Raw genomic sequence first — 27,649 nt, forward strand, 5'->3', positions numbered from 1 at the left:
GAAATTGGAGCTGGAAGACGAGTCTGTGGGCTCATTGGCATTTTTAGTCTCTACCAGGGAGGAGCAACAGGACTGTGGAAAGAGGTGGTTTTGATACCTGTGGTGAGAGATAGAGACAGGAGCCCTGGTGGACCTCCACTTTCTGACTGGAGGCCCCAAATTGATAGAGATGCTGTTTCCTGACATGGGAGGCATTAGTAATTTGGGGAAGAACAGCATCTCTCTCTCTCTCCAAACACACACAAGCACACACGCACACACAATCATTTACAAATTGGATTGTTTTGTTCAGTATTCCATGAGACTACTACTTCAACTACTATTGACTTATTTATTACCTGAGGACTGTGTTATGCTCTTAAAGGGAGTCAGGAGTAGGATGGTAATCAGTTACTTTGTTTCTAGAAGGTTTTTCACTTCCTCAATTGCTGTGGGCTGGGGAGTCACAAGAAATGTGTTTATTAGTAACGTGGATACAACAAAATCCAGCTGTGAGTGACAATGTATTTTGGGGTGCAGATTTTTACTCCCTTACATGGCTCAACAACAAAAACATATTGTCATCCCCAAGTATACTCTGCAGGATAAAAATTAATCATTGAAAGGATAAAATAAGGAACTTATTTTTTTGGCCTCAGTGAAGTCTATATAATATATTCTCAATCATATAGACCAAAATCATCTATCAGGATGCAAAGAATTTATCCTATACCTCTCTGAATTCTTCTAAGCTGTCAAATAATTAGACAAGCATCAGACAAGTTGATAAGAGGGGGGGGGAGTAAAAAACAGATTTAATAACATCTGGGAGTGACGCATCATGACTGAGTAACTCACCCACGTGGCTTCAGATGCCATTTTAAATAGCTGAGACAGAAGGTTTTGGAAAAAGAGAAACCTCAGCTAGGGAGGTTAGCAGGGAAGTCACAGTAGACAGAGATAGGCAGATTTAAGCTCTGCCTTCTCCCCTGGGAAGAGATGAGATTATGTCTTCCTGGGTCATACCCTTACATGCATATATACTTATTCAAAAGCATTCTCTATGCAACCTGAAGAACCCCAACCCGCAATCAACCTTTTGCTGAAAAGACTTATTTCAGGGGGGCAGACTTTTCCTCCCCATATGTCTCTGTAGCAACAACGAGTGTTTCTGTCCCAGGTGTAATTTTTATGGCAAAAAATGAGTCACTGAAAGTATAGAATATGGAACTTATTTCTTGGGCTCAGTGATAGTCTATATAGATCATCCCAGACACATTGATCAAATACAGAGTTTTTATTTAAAAGTCAAGATTTCTAAGGCATTGTCACTAATCTTAGTGCTGGAAGGCCCCTTCCTTTGTATTCCTGCAACCCCCTGTGTGTATTACTCCACAGTGTTTGAGGAGACCTCATTGGGATCGTGGGTATGAGTTCACCACTGAACGGAGTCCTTTGAAGTTAGTGACTGGGCCTTGTTCATCTTCTCCACATCGAGATGATGAGTGGTATGGCATATGAAGTTGGGTGAATGTTTATGGATCTTAAACCTTCAAAACTATAACTTGAGTCCTTATTTTACAGATAGAGAAATTGAGGCTTAAAGAAAAGATTAACTTAGGCAAGTTCAAATAAGAAAGTAACAGCAGAGTCAGGAATAAATCCTAGTTTATTTTGATTGCTTAACATTTTTGTGGCTGCTCTCTCCTCCTGCCCAGCTTGGTTTGCTAGCTAATTAGTCAGAAGTTGGAAGCATTTACAAGTAGTGGAAATGCAAACCTTCTTTGTTATGAAAACCAATGGCCGTGTAGATGTAGCCCTTAGCTCTGGTATTAAGTACAGGATTTGTTTCTTTAAGTCCCTTCACTTACTCTAAAACCAGGAGTCAACAATGCCTCCAGTGTAAGGTTTCATTTTCCTCAGAGAACACACACAGATACTCACACACACACACACACACACACACACACACACAGGCATAAGATCCAAGCAGAGCAGCTGAAAAGAATGTTTTGGGTGAAATCTTGACATTTATTGTTCCTGTGCAACCCTGGAAAGTCAAGGGTGCCAGGATTTAGATGGACTTCAAGTCTCTTCTCCCTCACGTACCTGTGAATGGGGAGAGGACGCCCGTCTCAAAGGGTGACTTGGAGGCATCGATGAAGGAGTAGTTGTGACTTGGTCTGTCACACTGGGCTAGCCAGTTTGCCTTTTTGGGCCACTGTATCTGTGTCTGTAAAGTGGATTAGATTAGATGGCTTACAGAGTCCCTTGAAGCTGGAACGCGCTCTGATTGTCCTCCCCTGAGGTCTAATTGGACTTGGGACGGAGTGTTGCAAGGACTGAAGCGTAAGGAAAGAGCAGCCCTGTGCTGACACAATGCTGGCTTCTGCTGCCTTGCAAGGGCTCCCTGTTTGATGTAGGCCTTTTATCAGGGTGTGTTTGTGCTCCATCCAGGGTTGGCCTGGCCGTTGCACCCGTCCCCATTCTGTTCCTCAGGGCTTGGGGAAGAGCCAGTGACTGTGGAGACTCCAGGCAGGATTTCTTCCCAAGAACTGCTTGGATGGTGAAACTCACCAAGTCCAGGGAGATTTCCTGTTTTGTTTTCTACAAACTCAAGTGACTATTGATTACAAAAACCACACACATACACACGCACACACACACACACAGACACTTAAAAACAAAAACGCATCCACAAACAAAACAGGATGTTCTCTCTCCTCCCCTTGCTGGAGTCCAGGGCAATCTCCTACCATCTGTGTCACTTTCACCATGGCCCAGGATTTCACCATCACCGTAATTAAGCCCTTAGAGCTGGCTGGAGATGTTAAGGGAATCTTCAGCCAGGAGCAGTTGTACACGTTAATTTCAGTAAGAGAGAGTTTGCAAATGGGGGTAGAAAAAGGTCTGTCAGTCAGCATGACCTCATGCCTTCCCATCTGGTTTTTGTCCTCATGAGCGTGCCCCCCTCCCCTGGTGCTGGTAGGAGAACACACATTTGTTCCCAGAGTAGGTTCTGACAGGTAGTAGGAACAGTGTGATTGCTGTGTGCCAGGCCTTCACCCGTGTGCCTTCTTTGCAAAAACTGAGTGGGATATAGTTTTTTTTTTTTTTTAAAAAGTTGTTTGTCTGAAATTCAGCTGTATTTTTATTTACTGAATTGGCAATCCCACATGGCATAGCCTCACTGCCCTGTAAGATTAGATAGAAATGATCTTCACTTGGGAGTCACAGAAGCTGTTGGGTTTCTGCTTCCACTCATTTACTTGCTGTGTGACCTTGGGGAAATTGCTTCACTACTCTGGTTTCTAGTTCTCTCATCGGTAAGAAGAAACATAATATCTCTATTTTAGGACTTCTGTGAGGATTAGGTATTTTTAATGCCCTGAAGGCAACTTACGTGGATAACTGGACACTTCATGAGCATCAGATTTTTTATTATAATTAAAAAACAATTATTTAGGACACTACTCTTAATTCAGCAGAAATTAACTCATTGTTCCTCCCCTGGAGAGGGAATAATTAGAGAATTCTCAGCAGAGATTTCTCAGGGAGAAATATGATGGAGGCTTACACAATAGCATTCTTTATACCCCCGCATACCACTATTCTTTGCTTGTCCTTCCTCCCTCCCCACTTATCCTCAGAGTCCTCAGGATGTTTTATGATGACCACTGGAGTTTGAAATTGGTTTACATTATTGAATTATCTGCCACATAAATATCCAGTATTTGTTTTTATCATTCTGAATTTGTTACACATAATTTTCTCAAATTCCCTCCTTTTTGTCAAAAAGTGGTTGCATTTCATCCTTTGTTATGGCTGTCTAATACTCCACGGTGTGTTTATGCCACATCTTCTTGATCTAGTCTGTTGATGTTCATGTTGGCTGTTCCCATGGCCTAGCTGTTGTAAATAATGCTGCCGTGGACATTGGAAAACATGAAGGTTTTTATCGTTGTTGAAGGTTTCATATTCTGTGGGTATATGCCCAAGAGTGGGATTGTCAGGTCCTATGATATTTCCATTTCTAGTATTTATGATGAATCCAGATTGATTTTCATAAAGGTTATACCAGTTCACATTCCCAACAGGAGTGCAATATGGTTCTTTTTTCTCCACATCTTCTCCATACTTATTGGGGATCTTCTTAATTTGTTATTCTCACAAATGTGAGATGGTTTGTTATTGTAGTTTTAAACTGCATCTCTTACTAGAAATGATGAGGAACATTTTATCATATGCCTTTTGGCCTTCTGGGTATCCATTCTTCCTATCTGATTCCCATTTATTATTATTTTTAATTGTTGAACTATATGTGATTTATATGGCTATTAATCTCTTATCAGTTATATATTCTATAAAGATTTTTCCCCTTCCGTAGAGTGCTTATGTAACTGTTTAGGATTTTCTTTTGCTATATAGCAGCTTTTGAACCTGAGACAATCTTAATTGTTTATTTATTTTATTTTTTTTTTAAAGATTTATTTATTTATTCGTACAGAACTGGGGTACAGGCCAGAGTTGCGGAGGGTGAGAGGCTTCACCAGAGACAGAGCGGGGAGCAGAACAGGCAGATGGACGAAGTACACTGCTGAGGGGAGCAGCGGGCGGGTCAGGAGAGGTCTGCCGCGCCATGTGCGCCTCCAGGGCAGGCGGGAATCGAACTCATGCGGAAGTGGCTTCAGTTTCTCAGTGCAGTGCTTTAACCGGCTGCGCCACCAGGGAAGGCCCCTTAATTGTTTATTTTTAATTTCCTTGCCTTTTGGAATTGACTCACCAAAACAATGTCTTTGTTGTTGACATGATGGGACAGATTGCCAGTGTTTTCTTCTATATATTTTACTGTTGTATATATTTTACTGTTGTAGATCCTATATTTAAATCTTCGACCCAGTTGGAGTTTAATTTTGTATATTATGTTTGCTGTTAATCCAACTTTATTCTTGTATGTGTAACTTTACAATTTTCCTCACACCTCTTGCTAAACAGATGGTCTTTTCCCCTTTTGATGGTCATAGGTGTACTGTCATAGATGAGGTGGTGTTGTGCATGGTTTCATTTCTGTTCCTTTGGCCCATTGACCTATTTCTGTGCCAGTACCATATTGTTTCTAATACTGCTGCTTTGAACTCAAGTTTAAGTCTGTTAAGGTGATACCTCCATTTCTTCTATTCTGTCAGGTTGCTTTTGTAATTTGAGGCCCTTTGTCATCACATATACATTTTCTGTTCAGTTTTGTTTTTTTATTTTGAAAAAATATTGCTGGTATTTTGATGGAGATTACGTTAGATTTCTGTATCATTTAATGCAGGGTAGTCATTTTGAGTATATTGCTTCTCCCCATCGGTCATCGTGGGCTAGCCTTCTATTTCTTATGTCTAGCTCCTTTAGTAACATCTTGTAGTTCTCTTTGCTTACATCTTTAACTTCCTTTTAGGTTGATTCTGAGATATTAAATTCTTTTTGTTGTTGTTGGTTATTTATGTAAAGAGGCTATGGATTTTTGTATGTTGATGATAGAACCTGACACTATCCCCTCATTGTTTTTAATAACTTTTTGATGAGGTCTGTAGAACTTTTACATACTGACTGCAGCTAGTGATAGTTTCACTTCTTTTATCATTTAGGTTCCCCTTTATTTCCTTGTTTGTCTGACAGCTCTGGCCAAGATCTCTAGTAGCAAAAGGTAGTGCTGACAATGGCATCCTTGTCTTGTTCCTGATCTTAGGGGGGAAGTTTTCAGTTTTTCACCTGTTGAATATTATATTGGCTATTGATTTGTAATCTATGGCCTCTACTATATTGATGTAAGTCCCTTCTATTCTCATTTTACTTAGGGTCTTTTTCAAATATGTGTGCTGAATCTTATCAAATGTTCCCTCCATATCTGTTGATATCTTAAGGTTTATAATGTTGGTTTTGTTGATATATGAGATATTTCATTAATTGATTTATGAATATTAAAACATCCTGTCAGCCCTAGGATAAACTCCACTTTATCCTGCTGTGCAGTCCTTGTGATATACTGCTGCTAGTATTTTGTTGAAAATTTTTGTAGTGAGGCACATCAGGGATATTGGTCTATCGTTTTCTTGTGCTGTCTTTGGTTTCACTATTAGGTTAATGTTGGCATTTTGAAATATTAGATAATATTCTCTCTTGCACTTTTAAAAACAATTTGCAAGATGGGCATTAATTCTTCTTCCAATTTCTGGGCTTTTGTTTTTTGGAAGGGTTTTAAATTACTGTTTAAGTCTCCGTGCTTGTGATCAATTTGTTTAATTCATGTGTTTCTTCCTCAGTTAGTCTTACTAGACTATATAGATCTAGAAACTCTAGCATTTCTTCAACATTATCAATACATTTACTGGAATACAGTTCATAGAAATCTGATGATCATTTTTATTTCTGTGCTATAGTGATTTCTTCTCTTTCATTGTGATTCCATTAATTTTTTCTATACTCCTTTGTTTGTCTAGCTAGAGATTTATCTATTTTGGTTATCTTCTTGAAGAATCAGCTCATAGTTACATTGATTTTTGTTTTGTATTGAATCTCTATTTCTGCTTTTATTTTTATTTTCTTCTATTAACTTTGTGTCTTATTTGTTCCTCTTTTTTCAAGTTGCTTGTTTCTTAATGTTTTTGTTTTCTAAGGTGCACCCGAATTGCATTTACCTTCTCATGTAAAACTGTTTGCTGTATCCCATAGTTCCTAGTAATTTGTATCATTTTTTGTTAGTGTCAAGGTATTTTTTTAAATTGCTTTTATTTCTTTATCCAATTGTTACTTAGCAGCACAGTGTTTAGTCTCCATGTATTTGTAATTTTTACTTTTTTTTAATAGTTGATGTGTAATTTTATGGCATTATGGTCATATAAAAGTACTGTGAAATTTTGACCTTTGTAGCTAGCTTTATTAAAAATTGACTGCACAATAGCATTTTTCCTTTCCCTTCCAAATCCGTGTTTTGGGTAGCTAAGGAGATAGACAACAGACCCACCTTAGTCAAACATATTGTACTTGAGTCTTTTCACAAATAGAGCCTAGTAAAAATGATGGCTGTATACTCAGATGACTTTAGCAATAGGAAGTATGAAGATTTCATTTTAAAAGTGCACATAATGTTTTTTAAAAATAAGAAACACCACCCTCCATCCCGCACAAAGTGTATCTAAGTTGTATGAGATACCAACATTCTTTGAAGCCCTAAGTTGTATAAAGCATTGTCAGGCATTTTGAATTCCTAATGCCTTGAAATTTAAATGTAAATGGAGTGACCAATGCTTGAAGTTCATTTGATCTGGAGCCTGATGATCAGTTTTCATTTCCTGCTCTTTGTTTAGTAAATAGTCTGTCCCATAAGAATATTCCTTTGAGTAGGATATGACCTGTGCTCTTAGTGGGATCAGAGTCTGTTGGGTGAGACAGACAAGAAGTGTGATGATAGATGTGTCTACTGTGTTAAGGGGTTGAGAAGAAGAGGTATAGTCCAGGCTTATGAAATTTGAGTTAGGATACCTAGACAACGAATGTTTCATTTAAGAATGAGAGTGAATTACAGTGAATGTTTGTTTTTGTTTGTGTGTGTATGTATAGAAGTGTGTGAGGCAGAACAACAAAATGTGTGTAAAACAACATTGAAGCATTGCAGTGAAAGAAAACATTGATTATAATTTAGATCAAGAATCAGTAAGCTCTTATTCACAGATCAAATCTAGCTTTATTACCTATGTTTGTAAGTAAAGTTTGTCGGCACCCAATCATGCCTTTTCCAAGTTTTAATATTGCTTTCATGCTACAAAAGCATGTTAAGAAATTGTGTAGTGACTGCCTGCCTTCAAAGCCTGAAATATTTACTCTCTGTGTCTCTACGGAGATACTTTGCTCTATTCTGATTTAGAGCAGACCTTTCATATGCAAGAATTCAATGTTACTGGAAATGTTAATGTTTGGATGATGAGGTGTAAAGGAAGGTTAGAGAGAGGACCATGGAAGATGAGACAGGGGAGATGGCCTACTCTTGAGCAAGGAGTGAATACTCTCTTGAGGCCCTGGGGAGTCTCTGAAGGTTTCTAAGCAGTGTGTTGAGATGATTAGATTTCTACAAGAAGTAATATACAAAGATGTTTAGGACAATTGGGTATGGAGCTAGCCTCACCTGGGTTATATTCTAGCTCTGTCATTCCCTAACAATAAACCTCAAGCAAGTTACTTGCCTGCTTTTTGACATCTTTCTTTCTAAGTTGTAGAATGGGAAATAACGATTATTTATAATGATGCCTATTTAACGGGGTTGTGAAGATGAAATGATTTAATATAGGTGGAGTGCTGGACCCACGGTAGCTTCTCATTGATCTGGCTTGCTACACAGGGGACATTTCAGAATGAGTGAATGTAATGGTAGAGTGCTAGGGGTTTCAGCATCACCATGCTGAGGAGGGCTGTTCAGAATTTGTGGTCTGCTGCCATCATGGCTACTGTCACTTTCATTCTCAGCCTCTCCACCATTGTCATCATTGTCTCTTCTGTCCTCCTTTATTCCAGGCCTTCAAGAGTGCACTGATGAGCTCCTACTGGTGCTCAGGGAAAGGGGATGTTATTGATGACTGGTGCAGGTGTGACCTCAGCGCCTTTGATGCCAGTGGGCTCCCCAACTGCAGCCCCCTACCGCAGCCGGTGTACGTATGTATGGTCCCTCTTCCTTTCGCCATCCCTTTCCATGATGCTCCTTTTCCCAGCCCAGGCCATTTCTGGCTTCTGTCCTCAGGGTGCATGAGCAGAATCCTGAACTGTTGAGTCCTCCTCCTTTTTTGAGAAAGCAGGGGACTTTGGCAGCACAGAAATGTGTGTCAGATTGCACACTGATATTTAACAATGCCACTTGGTCCCATTACTATCCATTTAACAAAGGTTTGCTGGGCACTGACTAGCAGTTGTCCATTGAGGTAGAGAAGGGATAGGATCTTTTCTATATTTATACATTCATTGTATTCATTCATTAAACCAGTAATTCTAGGTGTCTGACATGTGTCAGACAATGGGAAGGGTTGGAGAAAGCTCATCAGTTGTTCAACAAGATAAGCACAGTCTGCACATAGGGATCTGATAGTTGGGAAAAGAGATGTAATAACAAACACAGGAAAATATAATGCTATTAACAATGTAAATAATGAAAATATGAAACAGAGGTGCTAATGGAAAGAATACTATTGGAATGCTGTAGTTGGAGGGGTGTAGAAGATAGTGAGGGAAGGGTCCAAGCAGAGGCTGAACTGGAATGAGAGTCAGCCGGAATGAGTGACAGCCATTGTGTTCCAGAAAAAGAACAGTGTGTCTGAAAGTGGTGGGGGTACTGTAAATCAGTTGTGAGGCTGGGGACTCAGTATTGCAAGAAGTCCAGGAAGGTTCTTAATGTGGGCTGAGAGCTGAACAGGAACAAATACTGGGGAACTGGAGTTCAATAGCATCCTTCTTGGGATGAGGAGACTCCCATGGTAAGATGGTCCTCCACAGAGTGTGTTTATTGGGCCTTTCTGGTGGTGCAGGGCTATGAAGCTATCACCAGCCACTGTGGCCTGAGTTCCATTCCTGGACAGGGAGCTGACCCACATGGTGCAGAAGACCTTTCCTGCCTCACCACTGGTCCCCTCAGCAGTATACTTCATCCGTCTGCCTTTTCTGTTCCCCACTCAGTCTCTGGTGAATCACTCCTAAGCCTCTGGTCTATACCCCAATTCTTGTATGCATAAATAAACTTTAAAATGTACTAATTTTTTTTCCTTATTTTTAAGAGTGTGGTATAGTAGAATGAGAGAAACTTCGGCAGGGGCCAGCAAAGTAACCATTATGATTGTGTCCTCAGCTTACTGTGTGATCTTGTGCAAAATGCAAATCATTTCCTTTTCTGGACTGTACTTATCTGTGAAATGATGGGACAAAATTTGATCATTCTTCAAGACCTTTTCACTACTAAACTTCAATCATTCTATTATTTTTTGGCTTTATAAAATAATTTTGCCCTTTGTATGTGAGTACTATTTACAGATATTAGAGAGTTGACTGATAGTTGGGGATTGAAGGCAATGGCAGGAAGCTTCAATGCTACTGGGTTTGGAACCATTGTCAATTATGTAAGCTACAATCAAGCATCATTGAGAATATAGTTGAAGTACATGGAAGCTAGTCAGCTTTCTGCAAGCATATATTATGTGATTGGATTAATCTGCTGGATCTCATGTTGATCCTGAACCATTACTCTTCTTATTCTTGTTTTATGGACAAGAAAACACAGGCTGAAAAAGTTGAAATAACTACCTCAGTTCATTCATACAAGGGGTTGGTGGTAGTTGAATCAGAATCTGAGCTCAGATTGAATACTGTATTTTTTTTTTTAAGATTGATTTATTTATGCATACAAGAACTGGGGTACAGACCAAAGATGCAGAGGGTGAGAGGATTCACTAGTGACAGAGTGGGGAGCAGAACAGACATATCTACTGAAACATACTGCTGAGAGGAGCAATGGGTGGGTCACACCAGGTCTGCTGAGCCATCTGGATCAGCTCCCTGTCTGGGAATCGAACTCATGGTACACTGGCCACAGACAGCTTCTCATAGTGCTGTGCTTTAAGTCATTATGCCATTGGGGAGGGCCCTGATTCCTGTACTTTTAATCTTGACCCATGCAAACTCTTCCGGGGCCCCTTTACTGACTGGCAAACAACCATCTCCTTAGGCTTCGGCTGTCTCCAACAGTGGAGCCCTCCAGCACCGTGGTTTCCTTGGAGTGGCTGGATGTTCAGCCAGCTATCGGGACCAAGGTCTCGGACTATATTCTTCAGTACAAGAAAGTAGATGAATACACAGATACGGACCTCTACACAGGTAAGTGGCAAATCCACGGCTTCCTATTTTGTTAGGATACTGTGATGGAAGTAAATTGGAATTTTCTTATCTTGAATGATTGTTTTGGTAGCTTGTGTGAATCAAGGTGTTTGTCCATTTTGGGTAAGTTAGACAGTTTACCAGCAAAAAACAAATAATAATATATCATGTCATGATCTGTTCTGGAATTTATGATGATGTGAACTCTTAATTTTTAATATTGGCCATTTGTCTTATATCTCTCTCTCTCTTCTTTTTTCTGATGATTCTTGATGGTTTTAGCTAGAGTTTAGAAATTTATTTTTCTAAGAAACAGCTTTTGTTCTTTGGCTTTACCTAGTGTCAAGGTCATTGACTTCTATTCTGATATTTTTGTTATGCCTCGCTTTGTTTTGGCTTATGTTGGGTTTATTTGTTCCTGCTTATTTCCTGGATATATAAGGTGGTAGCTGGATTTACTGATAGGGCATATGCAAAATTTTTTAACTACTTTTTCATGATTTTGGTCAATTGCCTTTTCATTTTGGTGACCTTGAATGCTTTGTAACCTCCCAGTTACTTCCTCCTTTGGCACATGGATTATTTAGAAGAATGTTACCTAGGTCCTAATTACTTTTTGTTTTGTTTTGTTTTGTTTTTTTCTTTCCAGATATCGTTTCACTAGTGATTTTTAATTTTATTTCACTTTATCAGAGAACATACTTTTTATGGCCTTAATTATTTTAAGTTTGTCAAGGGTGGTTTTATGTCCCAGAGATGGACCTTTCACTGTGTTGATTGTCCACTTGAAAAAGAATGTATATTCTTATGGATAAGAAGTTCTAGAAATATCAATTAGGGCAAATTGTGCTTATTATCAAGTATACTAAATTCTGATTTTCTGTCTTATAGCAATGACTAAGAGAGTGGTATTGAAATAGCTGATTATTAAAGAATTTCTTTCTTGTGGCCCTATCAGTGTTTACTTCAGGTATTTTGAAGCTCTGTTATTAAGTGCATAAACATTTAGAATTGCAATATAGTCTTAATGTATGATCCCTTTATCAAAATGAAATGGTCATTTCTGTGTTTGTGATATTTTTTGTTCTTAGATCTTCTCAGTCTGATAATAGTAAAACTGCATAAATGTTCTTATATTAATACTAGAATAGTGTACAATTTTCCATTCTTTCACTTTTATACTATTTGCACTTTTATATTTAAAGTGTGTTTCTTCCAGAAATCAAGTAGTTGGGTCCTTTTTACTTTTTATCCAATTTGACATTGGTACCTTTAAATTAATTTTATAGTTTATATTAAGCATGATATTATTGTGATTAGGTTTAATTTGATCACAGTTCTATTTTTTTTCTATTGTCCTGTTTTTTTTGTTTGTTTGTTTGTTTGCTTTCTGAGCTTTTCTAAGATTTTATGGATTGAGTATGTCCCTTTGGCCCTTCTTTCTTCACTAGATATGACCTATGACCTATCTTCTTTGAAAACTGTTTTTTGAAAGAGAAATCTGTCAGTTCTCTTCTTATGGCTATCTCCTATTTATTCCTAAATCTACTGCACTACATTGCTGTCATTGTCACTAGAATGAAACAGACCCGTGGGATAATTAGACACCTCTCATATTACCAAATCCATGGAAATTTTAAATTTGCTTTATTGGCATTACAGTCATCCTGTACTAATGATTAGGTCATCTGGCTTCATCCCATTGACCTTGGTATCAAGACCATGACTGTTTTTACACAAAAGGTTTGATTTCTCGCCTCATTATAGGTTGCATTATCATACTTCTTTGCATGCCAGGTAATTTTTCATTGAATACACCCTGTAACAAAACATAATATCATACTACATACTAATAGTATATAACATAACAAATACTATTATACCACTTTGTATAGAGGATAAGAACTGTAAGATAATGGACTTTTATTTACCTCTTCCAAATTTTTATACTGTATCACCATACATGTTTTTCATATACATATAAATCCCACAAGTCATTATTATTTTTCATTAAATGTTAAATTATCTTTTAAAGATATTTAAATAAATAATTTTATGTAATTACCCATGTAGTTACAATTTTGGTGCACTTCATTCTTTCACATACATTCACATTTTTATCTGGTTTCACTGTCCCTCTGCCTGAAAATATCTATTATTGTTTCTTGTATTTCATGTCTACTCATACTGAATTTGTTTTGCAGTAAGCTATCATTGCTGGGTATGGAATTCTGAACTCAGACTTTTCTGTTAATAATTAAAAAAATGCTATTCCTTGGTCTTCTTTTTGCATTGCTTCCCAAGGGAAATCTGCCATTATTCCTGTGTTTGTTCCCTATGTATACATGCCCTTTTGTTCTCTGACTTCTGCTAAGATTTTCTCATTTATTACTGGTTTTCAGTATTTTCATTGCTTATTGTACGTGAGGTTTATTGTACTTATTAAATCTCTGAATTTATAGTTGCATTGCATTTAGAATTGCCGGAGCAATTACTTACATTTTCTCTTTTCCCATCCTCTTTCTCCTTTGATGACTCCAACTACATGCACATATGGTCACTTGAGGTTATCCTTCAGCTCACTGATGCTGTTTAAAAATACTTTGTGTTTCTGCACTTCTGCAAAATTTAACCAACTGTTAATCCCATCCAGTGAGTTTTTTTTCTTTTTGGAACATTGTAATTTTCTATTTTATAAGTTCAGTTTGGGTTTCACTAAAATATTCCATGCCATAACTTGTAAACATATGGAATAGAGTGTTGGTAGTGATTTTAATGTCCTTGTTCGCTAATTCTAAACTTTATATCAGTCCTGGATCACTTTAAATGGGTTGATTTCTTTCCTCGTTCTGGTTGCATTTTCCACTTTCTTACATGCCAGGTGCTTTTTTATTGAATGCCAGACATTGATTTTTTGCTTTGTTGGGTGCTGGATATTTTTGTATTCTTGTAAATATTTTTGAATTCTATTCTGGGGCACAGAAAGTTTCTTGGATGCATTTGGATTCTTTAGATTCTTTTAAAAACTTGTTAAGTGGAATTAGAACAATGTTTAGTCTAGTCTAATTATTCTTTACTGCTGAGGCAGGTCCCTTCCATGTGTGCTACACAATGATCCATGAACTGTGAGATTTTCCAGTATGGCGGGTAGAAACAAGCACTGTATTTGTGCCTGAATATTGTTCGATTTATTCCTCTCAAACACTGACTATTAAGCACACCCCCCAGAATTGTTTTCATCCTCCCACTAACCAGCTTGCTGGTCTCCATTACTATGTCCTATGAAGTCTAGTGATCTTGATTTCCCCAGTTTTAGTATGCTGTCTTCTCAATTAAGGTCCCTGTCTTTGAAGATCTCCATCTCTTTTTTTTAAATCTGGTTTCTAGTTGCTTGAAAAATTGGTCTATGTATTTTTTTTTTAATTTGTTAGCATTAAGCTAAACCAACCCACTCCACTTCTATATCTAAGTGATATATGGAAATCCAGGTTCTTCCTCCTGATTGTCTAGGAACCAGAGCTCTGACCCAAGAGTTTGTATATTGCCTAGAGGTAAAATGTGCATGCCTTTACTACATGGTCTGGGGTCACCCCACCTAGTATTACTGCCTCTTTTTCCTTCTGCCATTCAGAATTTACTGACATATCTGATTTTATTATTACTGGTTCATCTAAACTTTCTTTGTGTGATTTGACTTGTGTTCTCTCCAGTGCCCAATTTTTGAGTGTTTTGGTGTTTTTAAATTTTGCAGTTGTCTTTAAAGAAACAATGACCCTTGTGTTTTTATAATTTGGGATCTTCTTAGAGTGCCTGGTATACAGCATTTGCGGAGTTGAATTGTGTATGCACAGGTATACACAAGTCTTTACCATTTCCACTTGACATTAACTCCTTGAGTGATGCATTATCTCATGAAGTCTTCTCTCATTCAGAGCCTTGCTGAGTACACAATAGGTCTTCTAAGATGTTTGCAAGGTAAATGCAGAGTGTAAACTTCATTTGTTTGCCTCCATGTCACATCACCAGATCAACCCTCCAGAAAGTAAATTTGACCCAATTTTGCAACCTTTATCTAACTGGTGGAATTTTGTTTGGGAGGGTATATGCTTAATTGACGGAGAATAGGCTTTAGAAAACCGGGCTGGCTTAGTTTCCACCACTTCTTACTGAGACATCTAGGGCCATCAACAACTTCTTTAGGTCTCAGTCACCCTATCTGTAGAATGGAGAAGATGATACTAACTTCACAAACTATTTGGAGGGTTAAATATAGCACAGTGCTTGGGCATAATAGCTACTAGCAAATTTTAATAGCTCTCACACATTGTCATATATTTTGAAAAAAACTAAAAGAAAAATAACATGTTAGGAAGAAAACAACAAAATCAAGTTTAAGACTTGTTTTGGATAGAGAGTTAAGATTACTCACACAATTGGCCAGGTGAGGCCAGAATAGGGAAATGCAGGCTTTCTCCTTTGATCTCCCTCAATTTTAGCCTGCAGCCAAATCCAGTGCTGGAATTGTTTATTTATTCACAAGCTCACGTGTGCCTGTGCACAGACAGACACACATACACACATTCTCCCTTTCTCATGCACAAGTACATGCACATCCACACACACACACACACACACACTTTATGGCCGCCACATGTTTGACACCCTTTTGAACTAACTGTTGAAATGCTCATTCTCCCTGCCTGGCTCCTTCCTCTGTCCCCCACCCATGGGTTTGGTGCCTTGTCTGTTTTCTTCAGAGGGGCCATTGCGCTGTCGTTTCTGGAACTCTCCTGGAGAAGCCAGCCCTAAGTAGTCTGCTGTTACTTTCAGTTGTTTTGAGCAGAAATGGGGCTTGTTTGGGGGGTGGCTGCATGCCCTGCACGCTCATCTGTCATCAGTATTGAAAACAGACGTCTGGTCCTCCTGCGTGGCCTCAGCAGAACAGCTGGCATGGGCTTTGCCTCTTGGGCAGGGGTAAACCTGGGGTGAGAGGGAGACGGGGGCTGAGGCCCAGCAGATGTAATGAATCTGAATCCCCTGCCTCACATGCAGAGAAAAGGGCCGAGGAAGGGAAAGACCTGTGTTGAGGTTGCACAGGTGATGAGTCAGTGGTAGAGTTGGAGCTAAAGCAGGTCTCTGGTTTCTTACCTGCTCTTTCTGACAAGTGCGAGCATCTTGCCAGTAGTCCACAGATCCTCTGGTGTGGTTTGCTCAGTCAAAAATAGACTGAGAGGCAGATGGAAACTGGAGGATGGCGTGCAGCTGTGTGTCTGGGACAGGAGGCCTTCAGATGGCGGCTGGAGAGCCCTGGCCTTGGAGGAAAGTGGCCCTTCAGACTCGTCACTTGGTGGGCTGCTTTGCTAGATGCCCACTTCTGAGAGTTCCCAAAGTGCAGAGTCTCACTTAAGGTTTAGAGAACCTTAAGCCTTGGGTCCAACTCCCAGGTTATAAGCCTCAGAAGTGTGGCGACAGGAAGGCGGAGGGTCTCAGCCAGCGTCACCATCTCCTCACACTCCCCGGCATTTCTTTGGTCATTTGTTGGATTTTGCTTTTTTAACCTTTTAAAAAATCAGAGGCTTTTTTCTTTCACCGTGGGACTTCAATTTTGACTTGTTTGATTCGAAGCTGGAAGGCCAGCTGGCCCCGTGGCCCCCACACACACAACAGGCCCTTGCCACCATCCCCCACACTCACTCAGGAAAGGCAGCAACATCTGGAGCCGGCCAGTGCCCCTTTGTGTCTTGGCATCTGGGAGCCGGCTGGGCCACTCCCCTGTGGATCCACAACAGTGTCCCCTCCTGCCAACTCTGACTCAGGTCTCTGTTTTCTTCCTTTCCACCCACCCCCCATCCTTCTTTTCTTCTTTTTCGGTGTCTTCCCATAATGTCTCTTTCCCCGTCTTCATTTTGTCTTTTTTACTCCACGTCATTTTCTGGCCACATCTCAGCCACTTTCTTCTTCCTTTTGTCTCTCCAGGGTCAGCCATAGCTGCTTGTCTCGGACACAAGTTGACTTGTCTAGATCTCAGGCAGCAGTGATGTCCAGAAAGGCCAGAAGACATTTCTCTTGACCCAAACTTTTTCCCATTTCCTCTTCCTCCCTGCTTCCAGTAAAACTAGCCTATAACTGAAAAGAGGTGCCTCAATCCACAGCTACACACACCACCCCATTGCTGACCTTAGATTGAAGACTGTTGCAAGTGAAGGGGGCCATGATGGAGAGAGTTTGTGAGGGTGACACCTCGAGGTGATGGTCAGCAAGCCCCCGCCTCCCCAGCAGCTGAGAGGACAGCAGCAGCAGTGACTGTGAAGGAGCAAGCTCATTGCTGCGGTTGGTGAAAAGACTCAGCGCTCCTCAGCAACATGGGTCCTGACTGAGCCTTGGTCTTTGTCTGGGACATTAGAGGGGCCATTACCCGCCTCCTGTCTGTCTGTCCTGGAACGGCTTGAGGGAGATGATGTCATTGGAGACTGGGCCCCACTCCCTACTGCAGGGGGCCGGGGGGAAGGCAAATGCTTGCCAGGGTGAGGTACAACCTGATATGATTACAAACATCTGGAACTGATATTAGGACCTTTGTCCCTCCAGCTGCTCTTTGGGTGAGAGGTTTCTAAAGTCAAAGCCCTCCAAAGGGAGAAGGTATTTGGACATGTCTTTGATTCTCTGTATTCCCACAAGGCTGCTCCTTAGGCATCTCATTGTACAAATGGAGTGCTTACGGTGGCCCAGGGCTGCAGGGATGTATGAATGGTCGCAGACCAGGCGTATCCCCTGCCCACATGGAGCTGGTAGTCTGCTAGGACAGAGATACAGTTTAGCAAGAAACCACCCTACAGCATGATAGGTCGTGAGATAATTCAGATGCTGCAGGAGCACAGAATGACTTCAAATGCAGTCCAGCAGGGTGGGTAAAAGGTACGTTGAGAAAGCAAGGCAACTCTTTGATGTTCTGTGCTACTGATCAATTCATTGAACAGCATTTTGCAGCTAGTGCTGCCAACTCCCCACTGAAAGGACAGCTCTTTGGGGCTCGCTTCCTGCCTACTCCCACTATTGGCTTGCCCTTAGTAGCTGCTGCCCAATGCTGATGCCAGGGGAAGAGCAGGTACCTTCTCTGTTCTACTCTCAGGAGCTTTTTCCCAGCCCAGCGAAGGGTGTCTACCTCCACTCAGAGAGTTTGTCAACATTAATCCATCCCTGCCTTATACTCATGAAATTCGGTCATTCCCCACAAAGGGAAAGGCGCAGAGAATCCACAGCAGGGAGCCACGTCTCTCTTCTTGCCTCCAATGTAACCACTTCAGCTCTTGCCGTCTGGCTACCAAAACTGTTGGAGTCCAGCTCCAACTATTGAGGTGTCTGGAGGCAAGACAGGCAGGACCCTAAGGTGGGAAGGCGTCGGTGAGCAGAGATTCCTAAAAAGGGGAGAAAAGGAGAAAAAGGGGAAAGGGGAGCGAGGAAGACACGGGAGTCAGAGTTGGGTGCAAGTCTTCCTGCTCTGCCTTTAGCAGAGGTTTATTTTATCCATTAGGAGCAAGCAGTGGGATGACATCAGCACACGAACTGGGCTGAGAGATTACAATCATCTTTTTTTCTAAGAACAATTTCGGGTCGTATTGCCCTTTAGCTGTGATATAACATTCTAAAATCAATCAAGGTTAAAAACAGGTACATAGGTGCATAAAGTTTCTGACTAATATTACTATAGTGGAGATCAACTAAGATAGAAGTACCTTAAACCTTGTCTACTACTTAATGGGTTTTTGTTTTTCTACCTGAGATATCCTGGGAGGCAGGAAGAGGAAATTCCTTGCAAGTCAGATCTCTGAGTAGGAGACATAGGTGGATTTCCTTATCTGAAGACTACACAGTAGAATCCTGAAAGACTAGCTAGAAGACTTTTGTGGACTCCTTTAAGGTGTAGCAGGTAGAAAACTTGACTAATTTAAAAACAGGCAACCTGGATGAATTTCCACATCTAAAGGCCAGACAATAGGAAGTTTGAGTAATTCTTTAGAAGCTGAATAGAAGGCTAGGTGAGATAATAGAATGATAAGATTTGGGTTATCCTCCATCGGGCAGTGAGAGCGACTTTGCAAAAACAGCCCTTTTGCTTTTATTTATCAGTACAGTAGTCAAGTCACTTGACTTCAGGGGAATTTCTCACCCTGGTGCAGTGCCCGCTTGTCAGGGCAGGCAGGCCTTATGCGGCTGAGGCAACCCAATTGTAAGCTGAAAGTTGCTCAGAATATTTTGATATTACAATTATACAAAAAAGGGAGGTCATAACATAAGTTAGCGTGGAAAGTCTGATTTTTCAGAGCAATTCCCCTCCATCCGTACCGTGTCTGATGACAGAGGTTGCATAGCTTGTGTCACAAAACAGATGTGTTTAGGGTCCTGCTGGATGCCCTGGCCCAGAGCCATTCTTTCATGTGTTTAGCCATCTCCCTGCTGATGAACTTTTCTCCTTTCTACCTTTGCTATCCATGCCGAGGTTCACACCTTAGACTTCATCATTACCCGATTTTTTTTTTTCAATATTAGAATAAGTTGTCATCATTTGAAATCTGGAGGATGTTTACATGGAAATGTGGATCGCTGGCTTCTGCTGAGAAAGATTAGGTTCTGGCAACCTTGGGCTCAGAAGCCCACATGGCAGCACTATGCAGGAAGTTGAGTAACTGCTGCCCACTTCAGTTGTAAGTAAATCTCGTTAGCTCTTCTTCCAGGCTGCCTGACACTCCCCCACGACATCACTGTGTGTTACCTGCTTTGCACTGCAGTCATTTGGAGGTGCCATCTCTAGCGTAGCTCAGGGACAGAAAGTATCTTCCCTTGAGTGTTTATAGTCACCAGGTCTTGGAATACATTTGCCTGTTTGTTTGACCCTGATGTGGGCAGAGGAGTGACTGTTTAGTCATAACAAAATGTCTCATTAAAATTGCTTCCATTTTTTAATAATTGCTTTGTGCCTCACAAGACTTTCAGTGCTGTAAGGGCATCTCTCTAGTTCACAGCAAAGTGTGTGGCTTACAGCAGACACCTTTCTGGTAGCCACTGAGGGAATACATGGAATGAAGGAAGTAGAAATGTTGTGGTAAATTCACTTAATCCTCACGATAACTACAGTAGAGTTGCTGTTGTTTTTTCACACTTTCACAGAAACAAACTGAGCTTCTGAAGTAGTCCACGTGGTCACCTGCTTCTAGGCTCCTAAAATAGTATCCATACCAGTTAAGCTAATTTCCTTAATTCAGATGGAAAAAAAAAAATGAAGAACCTGAAGTCAAAGACTGTCCCTTGGACTCCTGGGGAGTAATGTCAGGCGAGCACAGAAGCAGGATCTCCTGACTCCTACCCCAGCAGGTTCCCACCCCTGTGCCCTTAGGAGTATCCAAGTTGGATTCGCCCTCCAATCCCATCTCCAATCTTTGTAACCTTCCTGCAATTGGCTTCCTCTCACTGAGTCATCCTGTGCTGCTTCCCAAGAGAGAAATTCTGGGTGCATCCCTGTAGTCAAGTGAGATGAGATCAAGGAGTTATGTTCCCCTGACCCTAAACTCCCCAGGGAAGAACTCAATTACCTTGCCCTGATCCGGCCTCACCTACCCCATTGGGAAAAGGTGAGGGTGGAGTTTCTGGAAAAAAGGATTTTGGTTATTAACCTACAAGGAAGACAGGCTTATAGGAGAACAATTTAGGTCGTGTTGTAATTGCACTTTAATCTATACTTGTCAGGCTTCTTTCCAGCTCATCTTTGGAGATTGTTGACCCATTTCAAAGCCCCAGGCATAGCAGACATCAGTGGTGTAGGAGAGCTTTTCAGCATATCACAGTTCCCTGGGCGTCTTCACTCCATGATTTCAAAGAGGTTTTAAGAATCACCGGAAATTCGGAAGGAGCCACAGAAATCACAAATACACCTTTATGCTGTGTCCTCCACGCAGCTCTTACCTCTCACTCAACATAGCGTGAGGACAAGAGCAGTGACTTGACTGAGGTCATTTAAAGTTCACGAATATACCTTTGTCAGTCCTAGGCAGCAAATCTAGAGTTCTGGACTCATTCTTGTCCTCAATACTGACCATTCAAGTGCCAAAGAGTTAACTCATAATACATACGGATTTGGGGTTCATTTAATATTTTCAGGTCCCAGTAATAGTCACTCATTGGGGGAGTCTTAATTTCTGGGGAGAGTAACTTGCAAGAAAGGAGCACACCACTTCCAAAGGTTAGAAAAGACAGAAGCCATACTTGTAGTGAGCAACCAAAAGAAACTCCCTTTTATTTTGAAAACTGCTGTGGTGGAGAACTATTTTCTTTGATCTGGACAAGGGAACAATGTAACCCAAACTCTTTCTCTTCCCTGAACTGACTTTTATGATACAGGTAAACAATTTAATATGTAGGGACAGGAACAGCACTTCTTTCTCATCCTCATCCTCGCCAACCTGGTTACAGTCCATACTTTGCTCAGCCTAGAATGTCGCCTCCAATTGCCTGCATTGTTCAGAGCATTTGGTGTCTTAATCCTATTGTCACCTTCACTTTGAGCCCTCCATGGCCACCCAACATCAGGTTGCTTTTGACATGGAGGCGGTGGTGGGGTCGGGGGTATGTGGCTGGCTGGGGAAGTACCTGGGAATTATCTTGGGGGTGCTCTCAGCCTCTTGGATCGTCTCCTGGGACAGGGACTGCAAGGAACTGCATGTATCCCTGTCTCATGTGTTGGGTGCAGATGTGCTGTCATCAAGTACCTGATGACTCACACTCCAGGAAGGTCAGATCAGCTGGTCTGCAGCCTCTGAGCATCTCAAGGGAGGTCTGGGCCTCTAGCATGGGGAGACAAGGGATGATGAAACTGGAATCCAATGAGTAGACACAACTGGCTGAATCTAAAACCACACAGTGAAATCAAGTATCAATGTTTGACATTTGAAGTGTTTGAACATTGAGATTGGACTCTCTCAGTGTGCTTCCCTAGAATTACCTGTGTTAACCACTGTTTTAACAATTTAGGTTGTTTGCAAATAGGATTTTTCTGTACATGCCAATTAATTGATATGTGTGGCTTGTATTTTTAAAATTCATTTCTAGCTGAGAAGCATTTATTGACAATCAGCTGTGTGCCAGAGGTGTAGGCGATAGGGCAGTGTCAGTAGCTTGAAATAGAGGACACATATTTATCCTGGCTTTTTGTTGTTGTGCTGTTTCTCATTTGGATTGACCTAAAAACAGCCCAAGCAAGGACTGGAAGCAGGTAGTTTACTTGGTAAGTGCACATAGGAAAAATTTATGAGGAAGCTTAGACAGTGAGGCCAGACGGAGAGAAAGCCAATGCCAGGTGTGTGCGCAAGTGACGACTGAGATAATACGGGCTCCATCACACTGGCACCTCATGAGAAGAACACAGATCATTCCCAGAATCACTGCCTGGAGAATGCAGAGCAGGGTTGTGTCTGCTCTGGCTCCTAACATGTGCTGTTCGAAGACTGTCATTCTCCACACTTTTGGTCTGTGCTTGCTGAGAGCTTCCATGGGATCAGAGAAAGCCCAAGGGCAGAAAGACATTCCTGGCATGTGCCAGAGACGGAAGTTATTGTAGCAACTGAGGTGTATGTGAGCTCCCATTAGAACTGTCTACTGCAACTGAGGCTGAACTAAGAATCTAGGATGTGTGACCACCCTAAGGACTCTCCTACCTACTCATTCAGAAAATGTGTCTATTGAACACACAGGTATGCCAGGTAGGCTGCTGGAAACATCCATCTCATTGGATGAAAGCATCCATTGTTCTTGGAAACCAATGGAGAAAGCAATACTCTTCCTTTTGCTTCGATCACCATTCTGCCTGGGGAGTGAGACATGAAAAATGGACAACTGCAAGATGACATAGTAGAAAACTACACATGAATAAGTAGGTTCCCAAAGGTACAATGGAAAGATTCCCTTGATTGGGGAAATGGTGATCAAGGAATCCCCTTATGAAGTGACCTCAGCATGGGAAGATGAGAAAGGGTTTTAACAGCAGACACCTGAATAGAGGAAATTCAGTGAAAGGCAAGAGTATGTACCAAGAAAGGTGTGGAGATGAGAAGGCAGACAAGAACATCCCCCTTGGGGGATTCCCCTTGGACATGTGAGTTCAAGGTAAAGATAGAAAGCAGGTTAGCTTCTCCAGACATTCTCAGCTTTTGACATCCACACGGAGAGTGGCATTAGCATTCTATTCCACCAGCCAAGACAGTTTGATAACTTTTATTAATGTGTGGCCTAGCAAGTTTCCTCTGCCTTCATCCATCAAACACTGCATGGCCCCTTCAACAGCAGCCCACACCCAGTGCCTGGGAAGCCCATATATCATGCCTAGAGGCAGGGAAGCATATTCTCTTTTATCTCCTCTGCAAAAGCACAGATGTTTGGAATGTCAGTAAACGCACCCAGCCTTCTCTGGGGTTTAGGCAGCTTCTCCCTGGATGACCTCGTTGGAATCCTCACTCCCAATGCATTCCAGGCACACAAGCTCTCCTTTTGTTCCTTTAGAGCTGTCTCTGCCTCATTCTTGCAACCCATGTGTCATGGGCAACACGTATGTGTGGCCACATCTGTCTTGGTCCAGCTGTTGAGGCCAGATGTAAGGCATACTAATGCGAGAAAAGGTTTCTGTCTGGCTCATCTTCAGACTTCATTGTGTCTTTACCATTTGAAGAAGGAAGGTGACATTTTGGAGAGTGAAACCATTCTGAAGGATTGGGTTGCAGGAGACCTACATTGCCCTGAGGCCCTGTGTGATGTTGAGACTCTAAAGACCTCAGTTACTCTATCTCTAAGTGAAACATATCATCTCTGAGAACTTTCTGTCTTTAAGATTTTATGATTTCAAACCTCTAGAATCTTAAATGCATATATTAAACCTCTTCTTTCACTCTTTTTTTTTTTTGGGGGGGGGGAGAATGCCATTATTTATTTATGTTATAAATGTCAATGGAAGTGTAGCTTTCACACACTTAAGTAAACAAGTTGCAAGTGTATACCTTGAGTTTTCACACAGTAAATATAGCTTCGTAATCAGTACCTACATCAAGACCCAGGGCATGGCTGGCCTCCCAGAAGCCCATCCCTGCTCCCTTTCAGACATCATACCTTCCTCAAGGGTAAATCACTCTCTTAACTTTTATTAACATAGATTAAGTTTGCCTGTTTTCAAATGTTATGTAATAAAACAGCATAGAATATGTGTTCTGTTTTATCTGGGTTCTGTAGTGCATCATATAAGATTCATTCATACTGTTAATAGAGTTGTAGCTTTTCTGTTACTGTTATTGTTTCTCTTGTTCTGAAGAGAAGTTATTTAAAAAGCTGACAGTGGTTTTTATATGTAGAGAGAGCAATTTAGTTGGAAACAGCTTTCTTGTCTGAAAAGGTTCTTATGAATGACTGCTCTTAGTCGACAACCATTGATTACTCTGGGGGAAGTTTTTAATGGGAGCATTTTTTGGCCTGAAAAAACCTGCCTACTAATAACATTTGATAGATAGAGCTCAAGGGGAGCAGCTATTGAAGCCGATTATAAATCCAGGAGCTGCTGGAAACAAATGGGTGAAAGTTCCTCATTCCTTTCTTGTTGAAGTGTAGGACCTATTAGGTAGGTTAAGATTGTCTACACAAGTAGGGGAAGCCTGCATGAGATTAGGGAGAAGTCTGACTGTGTGTCAGTCCCAATGCTGCTGTATACATAGCCACCTTGACACAGTAGGCATGACCTGAGAATGATAAATGAAAGGTCATTTAATGAGTTGTAAGCTTGGGAGCTTGGGCCTGGCCTTCTTGGCCAGTAGGATTGTCCTCCCTTGGAGAACCATTGTGGTCTTCATAGAGCAACTGTCTAACACCTCCTCTTCCACCATTACCTGGCATGGAGTCATTGCGAACTCCTGTTTTCAATTCAATAGTGACACCACATGACAGTGGCCGGAATTACAGGGAAAGAAGGTAAAAGGGGCCTCTGGAGAACGAATGCAACTCTCCCTTCTCTCAAAATAAGTCATTATGAAGTCTTGTGTAAGAAACCTTGAGAAGTAATCTGAAAAGGAAAGAGGCTAATGTCAAGATAGATACTGGATTTCTCAGGAATGTGTGCATGTGGACTAGGCAAGCAATCATTCCAAACATTAGAAAAAGGTCATAGTCCTAATGGATGAAGTTGTCAACATATTGTCCATCATTCATTCAGTGGTATTATTGTTAACTGTCTATTCAGTATTCTTGGCCCTTTTAGTGCAATACTTCTTCAGTTGCAGTCTGTTCCTCCCTTCTGGACTCTTTCATTCCTTCTACCTTTTTTATTTTATTTTTTTTTATTAAAAAGTTTATTTTTACATCATTTTGCACATTTTTTTTTTCATCTCAATTGTAATCCCCACGGGTTTCCCATCACCAAATCACCCCTGTGCCACCACCATAGTCCCGTGCATTCCCCCCCCGCCCCGTTTTTGATCCCATTCCCCACTCCACCACCACAGAATGTCTCTGGTCTATGGTTGTTCATTATTTTTGTTATTTTCTCGCCTGGTCCATTATACTCCCGCTATGAGTGAAACCATCCGGTATTTTTCTTTCTCTTTCTGGCTTATCTCACTAAGCATGATCTTTTCCAGCTCCATCCAAGTTGCTGCAAAAGACATGCTTAGAGGCACCTGTGGCTGCATGCCTTTCAGTGTGGCTGATAATGAAGCATTTAGTGGGGAGAGTTATCTTCCTGGCATATAGTTATCACTGAATAGTTATTTTCTAATTATGGTGATCAGTTGTATCACATTAGAATTATGTAAACTTCCCTCAGCCACCCCACTCTAGACCTCAATTCTCTAGACCTCACTTTAGCTACTTAAAAAGAGAAAATTATAGTACTGATTAATATTTTTTTCTTTATAGGTTATTGTTTCCTATATTGTGGAGAGATCATCCCTTTTCTGTCTTGCCTAATTCTTTTTGATATGTCAGCCATCATGTAAAAATGGAGAATTCTGCATTTGTCAAAAAAAAACATTAAGGTCTGAATTATGTACATGGGATCTGTGCATTTTACTGTGTATAAACTATTTCTCAGTTAAAATATTAGTGTAAATAGATGCCAAAGAAGAAAACTACCGTTCATTGAGCCCTTTGGCAAGATAGTATTCATAAGTCATTAAGGAGAAAGCGTATCATCTCCTTTTATTGATGAAGACCCTACAGTTCTGAGAGGCTAGGTAACATATCCACGGTCACATGGTGTCTGATCTTAACCCATCCTCATTCCAGAGTTTACTGCAGTTATAACTGGCTCTACTTTTTTCATGATCCCAACCCTACAGGCCATTACAACTTTGAGTTCTGAGATAACCTTTGCACAGAAACCCTGGCATAGACACCATCTTGTCTGTGGCTACCGCCCCCACTGTCTCTACTCTGTGAATAAACTGAGACTTTCACTTCCCAAGGCTGTCCATTGGCCTTATTTTATAAGTCCTAAATTTGCTGCTAAAGTGTTTTACAAGATATAACTAAACAAAAGCAAGTCTTTGAACAGAAGGTCACAGTTTTGGAAGAGAGTTTTTGGGTTTTAACACCAACCCTGGGCATTAATTTCATCTTAGGAAGAACTGGATTTTCCCTCTGGGTGAGAGGGATAGGTTTTCAATGACCAGTATCATTTGGGATCCTGGAAAGCAGAGGGTGGATATTTTTGGCATGGTTTATGCCCAGTGCCTCATTCTCTAGTTGACTCAGGTTTCTGGGTGGAGTTTCAGTTTTGTAGTAAGGTTCTGGACCTAGGACAACAGTCTGGTCAGCTTCCCCTCAGGTCACTCTAAATGACAAGGAAAAAACAAATAGGGTAACCCTTTCACAGGGCAGTGATGAAAATGAGACCTTCAGGCCCTCTCTGGTGGTGCAGTGCGGTAGGACGCAGCACTACAATCTAGCCACAGCTGCTTCAGTGTGATCTCCAGCCCTGGAGGTGATCTACATATCATCACAGACCTCTCCTGTCTCGCCCACAGCTCTTCACAGTAGTGCACTTCATTGAACTGCCTGTTCTGCTCCCCACTCTCTCTGGTGAAGCCTTTCACTGCCCCTGCACCTCTGGCCTGTATCCCAGTTCTGTATGCATAAATAAATAAAATTTTAAAACAAAAATAAAAGAAAGACCTTCAAATTTTTGTCTACATGGGACATGAAAGTCCAGTCACTTAAGAATAGAATATTTTGAGGGGAGATGCTAGAATGCTTCTCCAAAAGAGAACTTCCTGTCTCTGGGCAATGCCTTGCCCTGTGTAAAATCATTTTCCTTCATTGTCTCATCAGTTGCTTCCAACAGCCTTATAATGTGAAATATCCTTCAACTCATTTTTCCAGATACGGAAACAGAATGAGATTTACCCCATAGCGTATCGCTATTATGAGATTTCATTAGGACTTAACTAATAAGCTAATAAGGACAGCTTTTCTTGCCTCTAACTGGCCTACCCTTGAAGGACATGGATTTAACATAGTCAATCCTTTCTGCTGCCCTAAAAGGTTATGTCATTGTCCCAACTGAAAAACCAAATCTGGAGATGGTGATGTGGATGGCCCAGTCACCAGCGGGAGTTACCCCAGGTTGTCTCACCTTGAGTCTGTGTCACAGCCCTCTTAGTAACTCCACATATGGGGAGAATGGTTCTTTCCAAGACTGGCCTGATTTGGGTGGTTTTATAACTCTACTGCTTTTTGTTTTTTTAAAGATTTATTT

General features: G+C 41.1%; 1 protein-coding gene across 2 annotated transcripts in view; it reads left to right on the forward strand.

Moving 5' to 3' along the window:
* The window catches only part of ASTN2 (astrotactin 2), a 766,181-nt gene that overhangs the window by 625,118 nt on the left and 113,414 nt on the right, over positions 1–27,649 (forward strand). For both annotated transcript variants that reach the window (XM_004677396.2, XM_012721364.1), the window contains exons 18-19: positions 8,533–8,666; positions 10,724–10,872. In XM_004677396.2, coding sequence (XP_004677453.2) covers positions 8,533–8,666; positions 10,724–10,872 — 283 coding nt within the window. The remainder of the gene's footprint in view (positions 1–8,532; positions 8,667–10,723; positions 10,873–27,649) is intronic.

This window comes from Condylura cristata, unplaced genomic scaffold, assembly GCF_000260355.1.
Source record: "Condylura cristata isolate star-nosed mole 26May11 unplaced genomic scaffold, ConCri1.0 scaffold00006, whole genome shotgun sequence".
Taxonomy (NCBI): domain Eukaryota; kingdom Metazoa; phylum Chordata; class Mammalia; order Eulipotyphla; family Talpidae; genus Condylura; species Condylura cristata.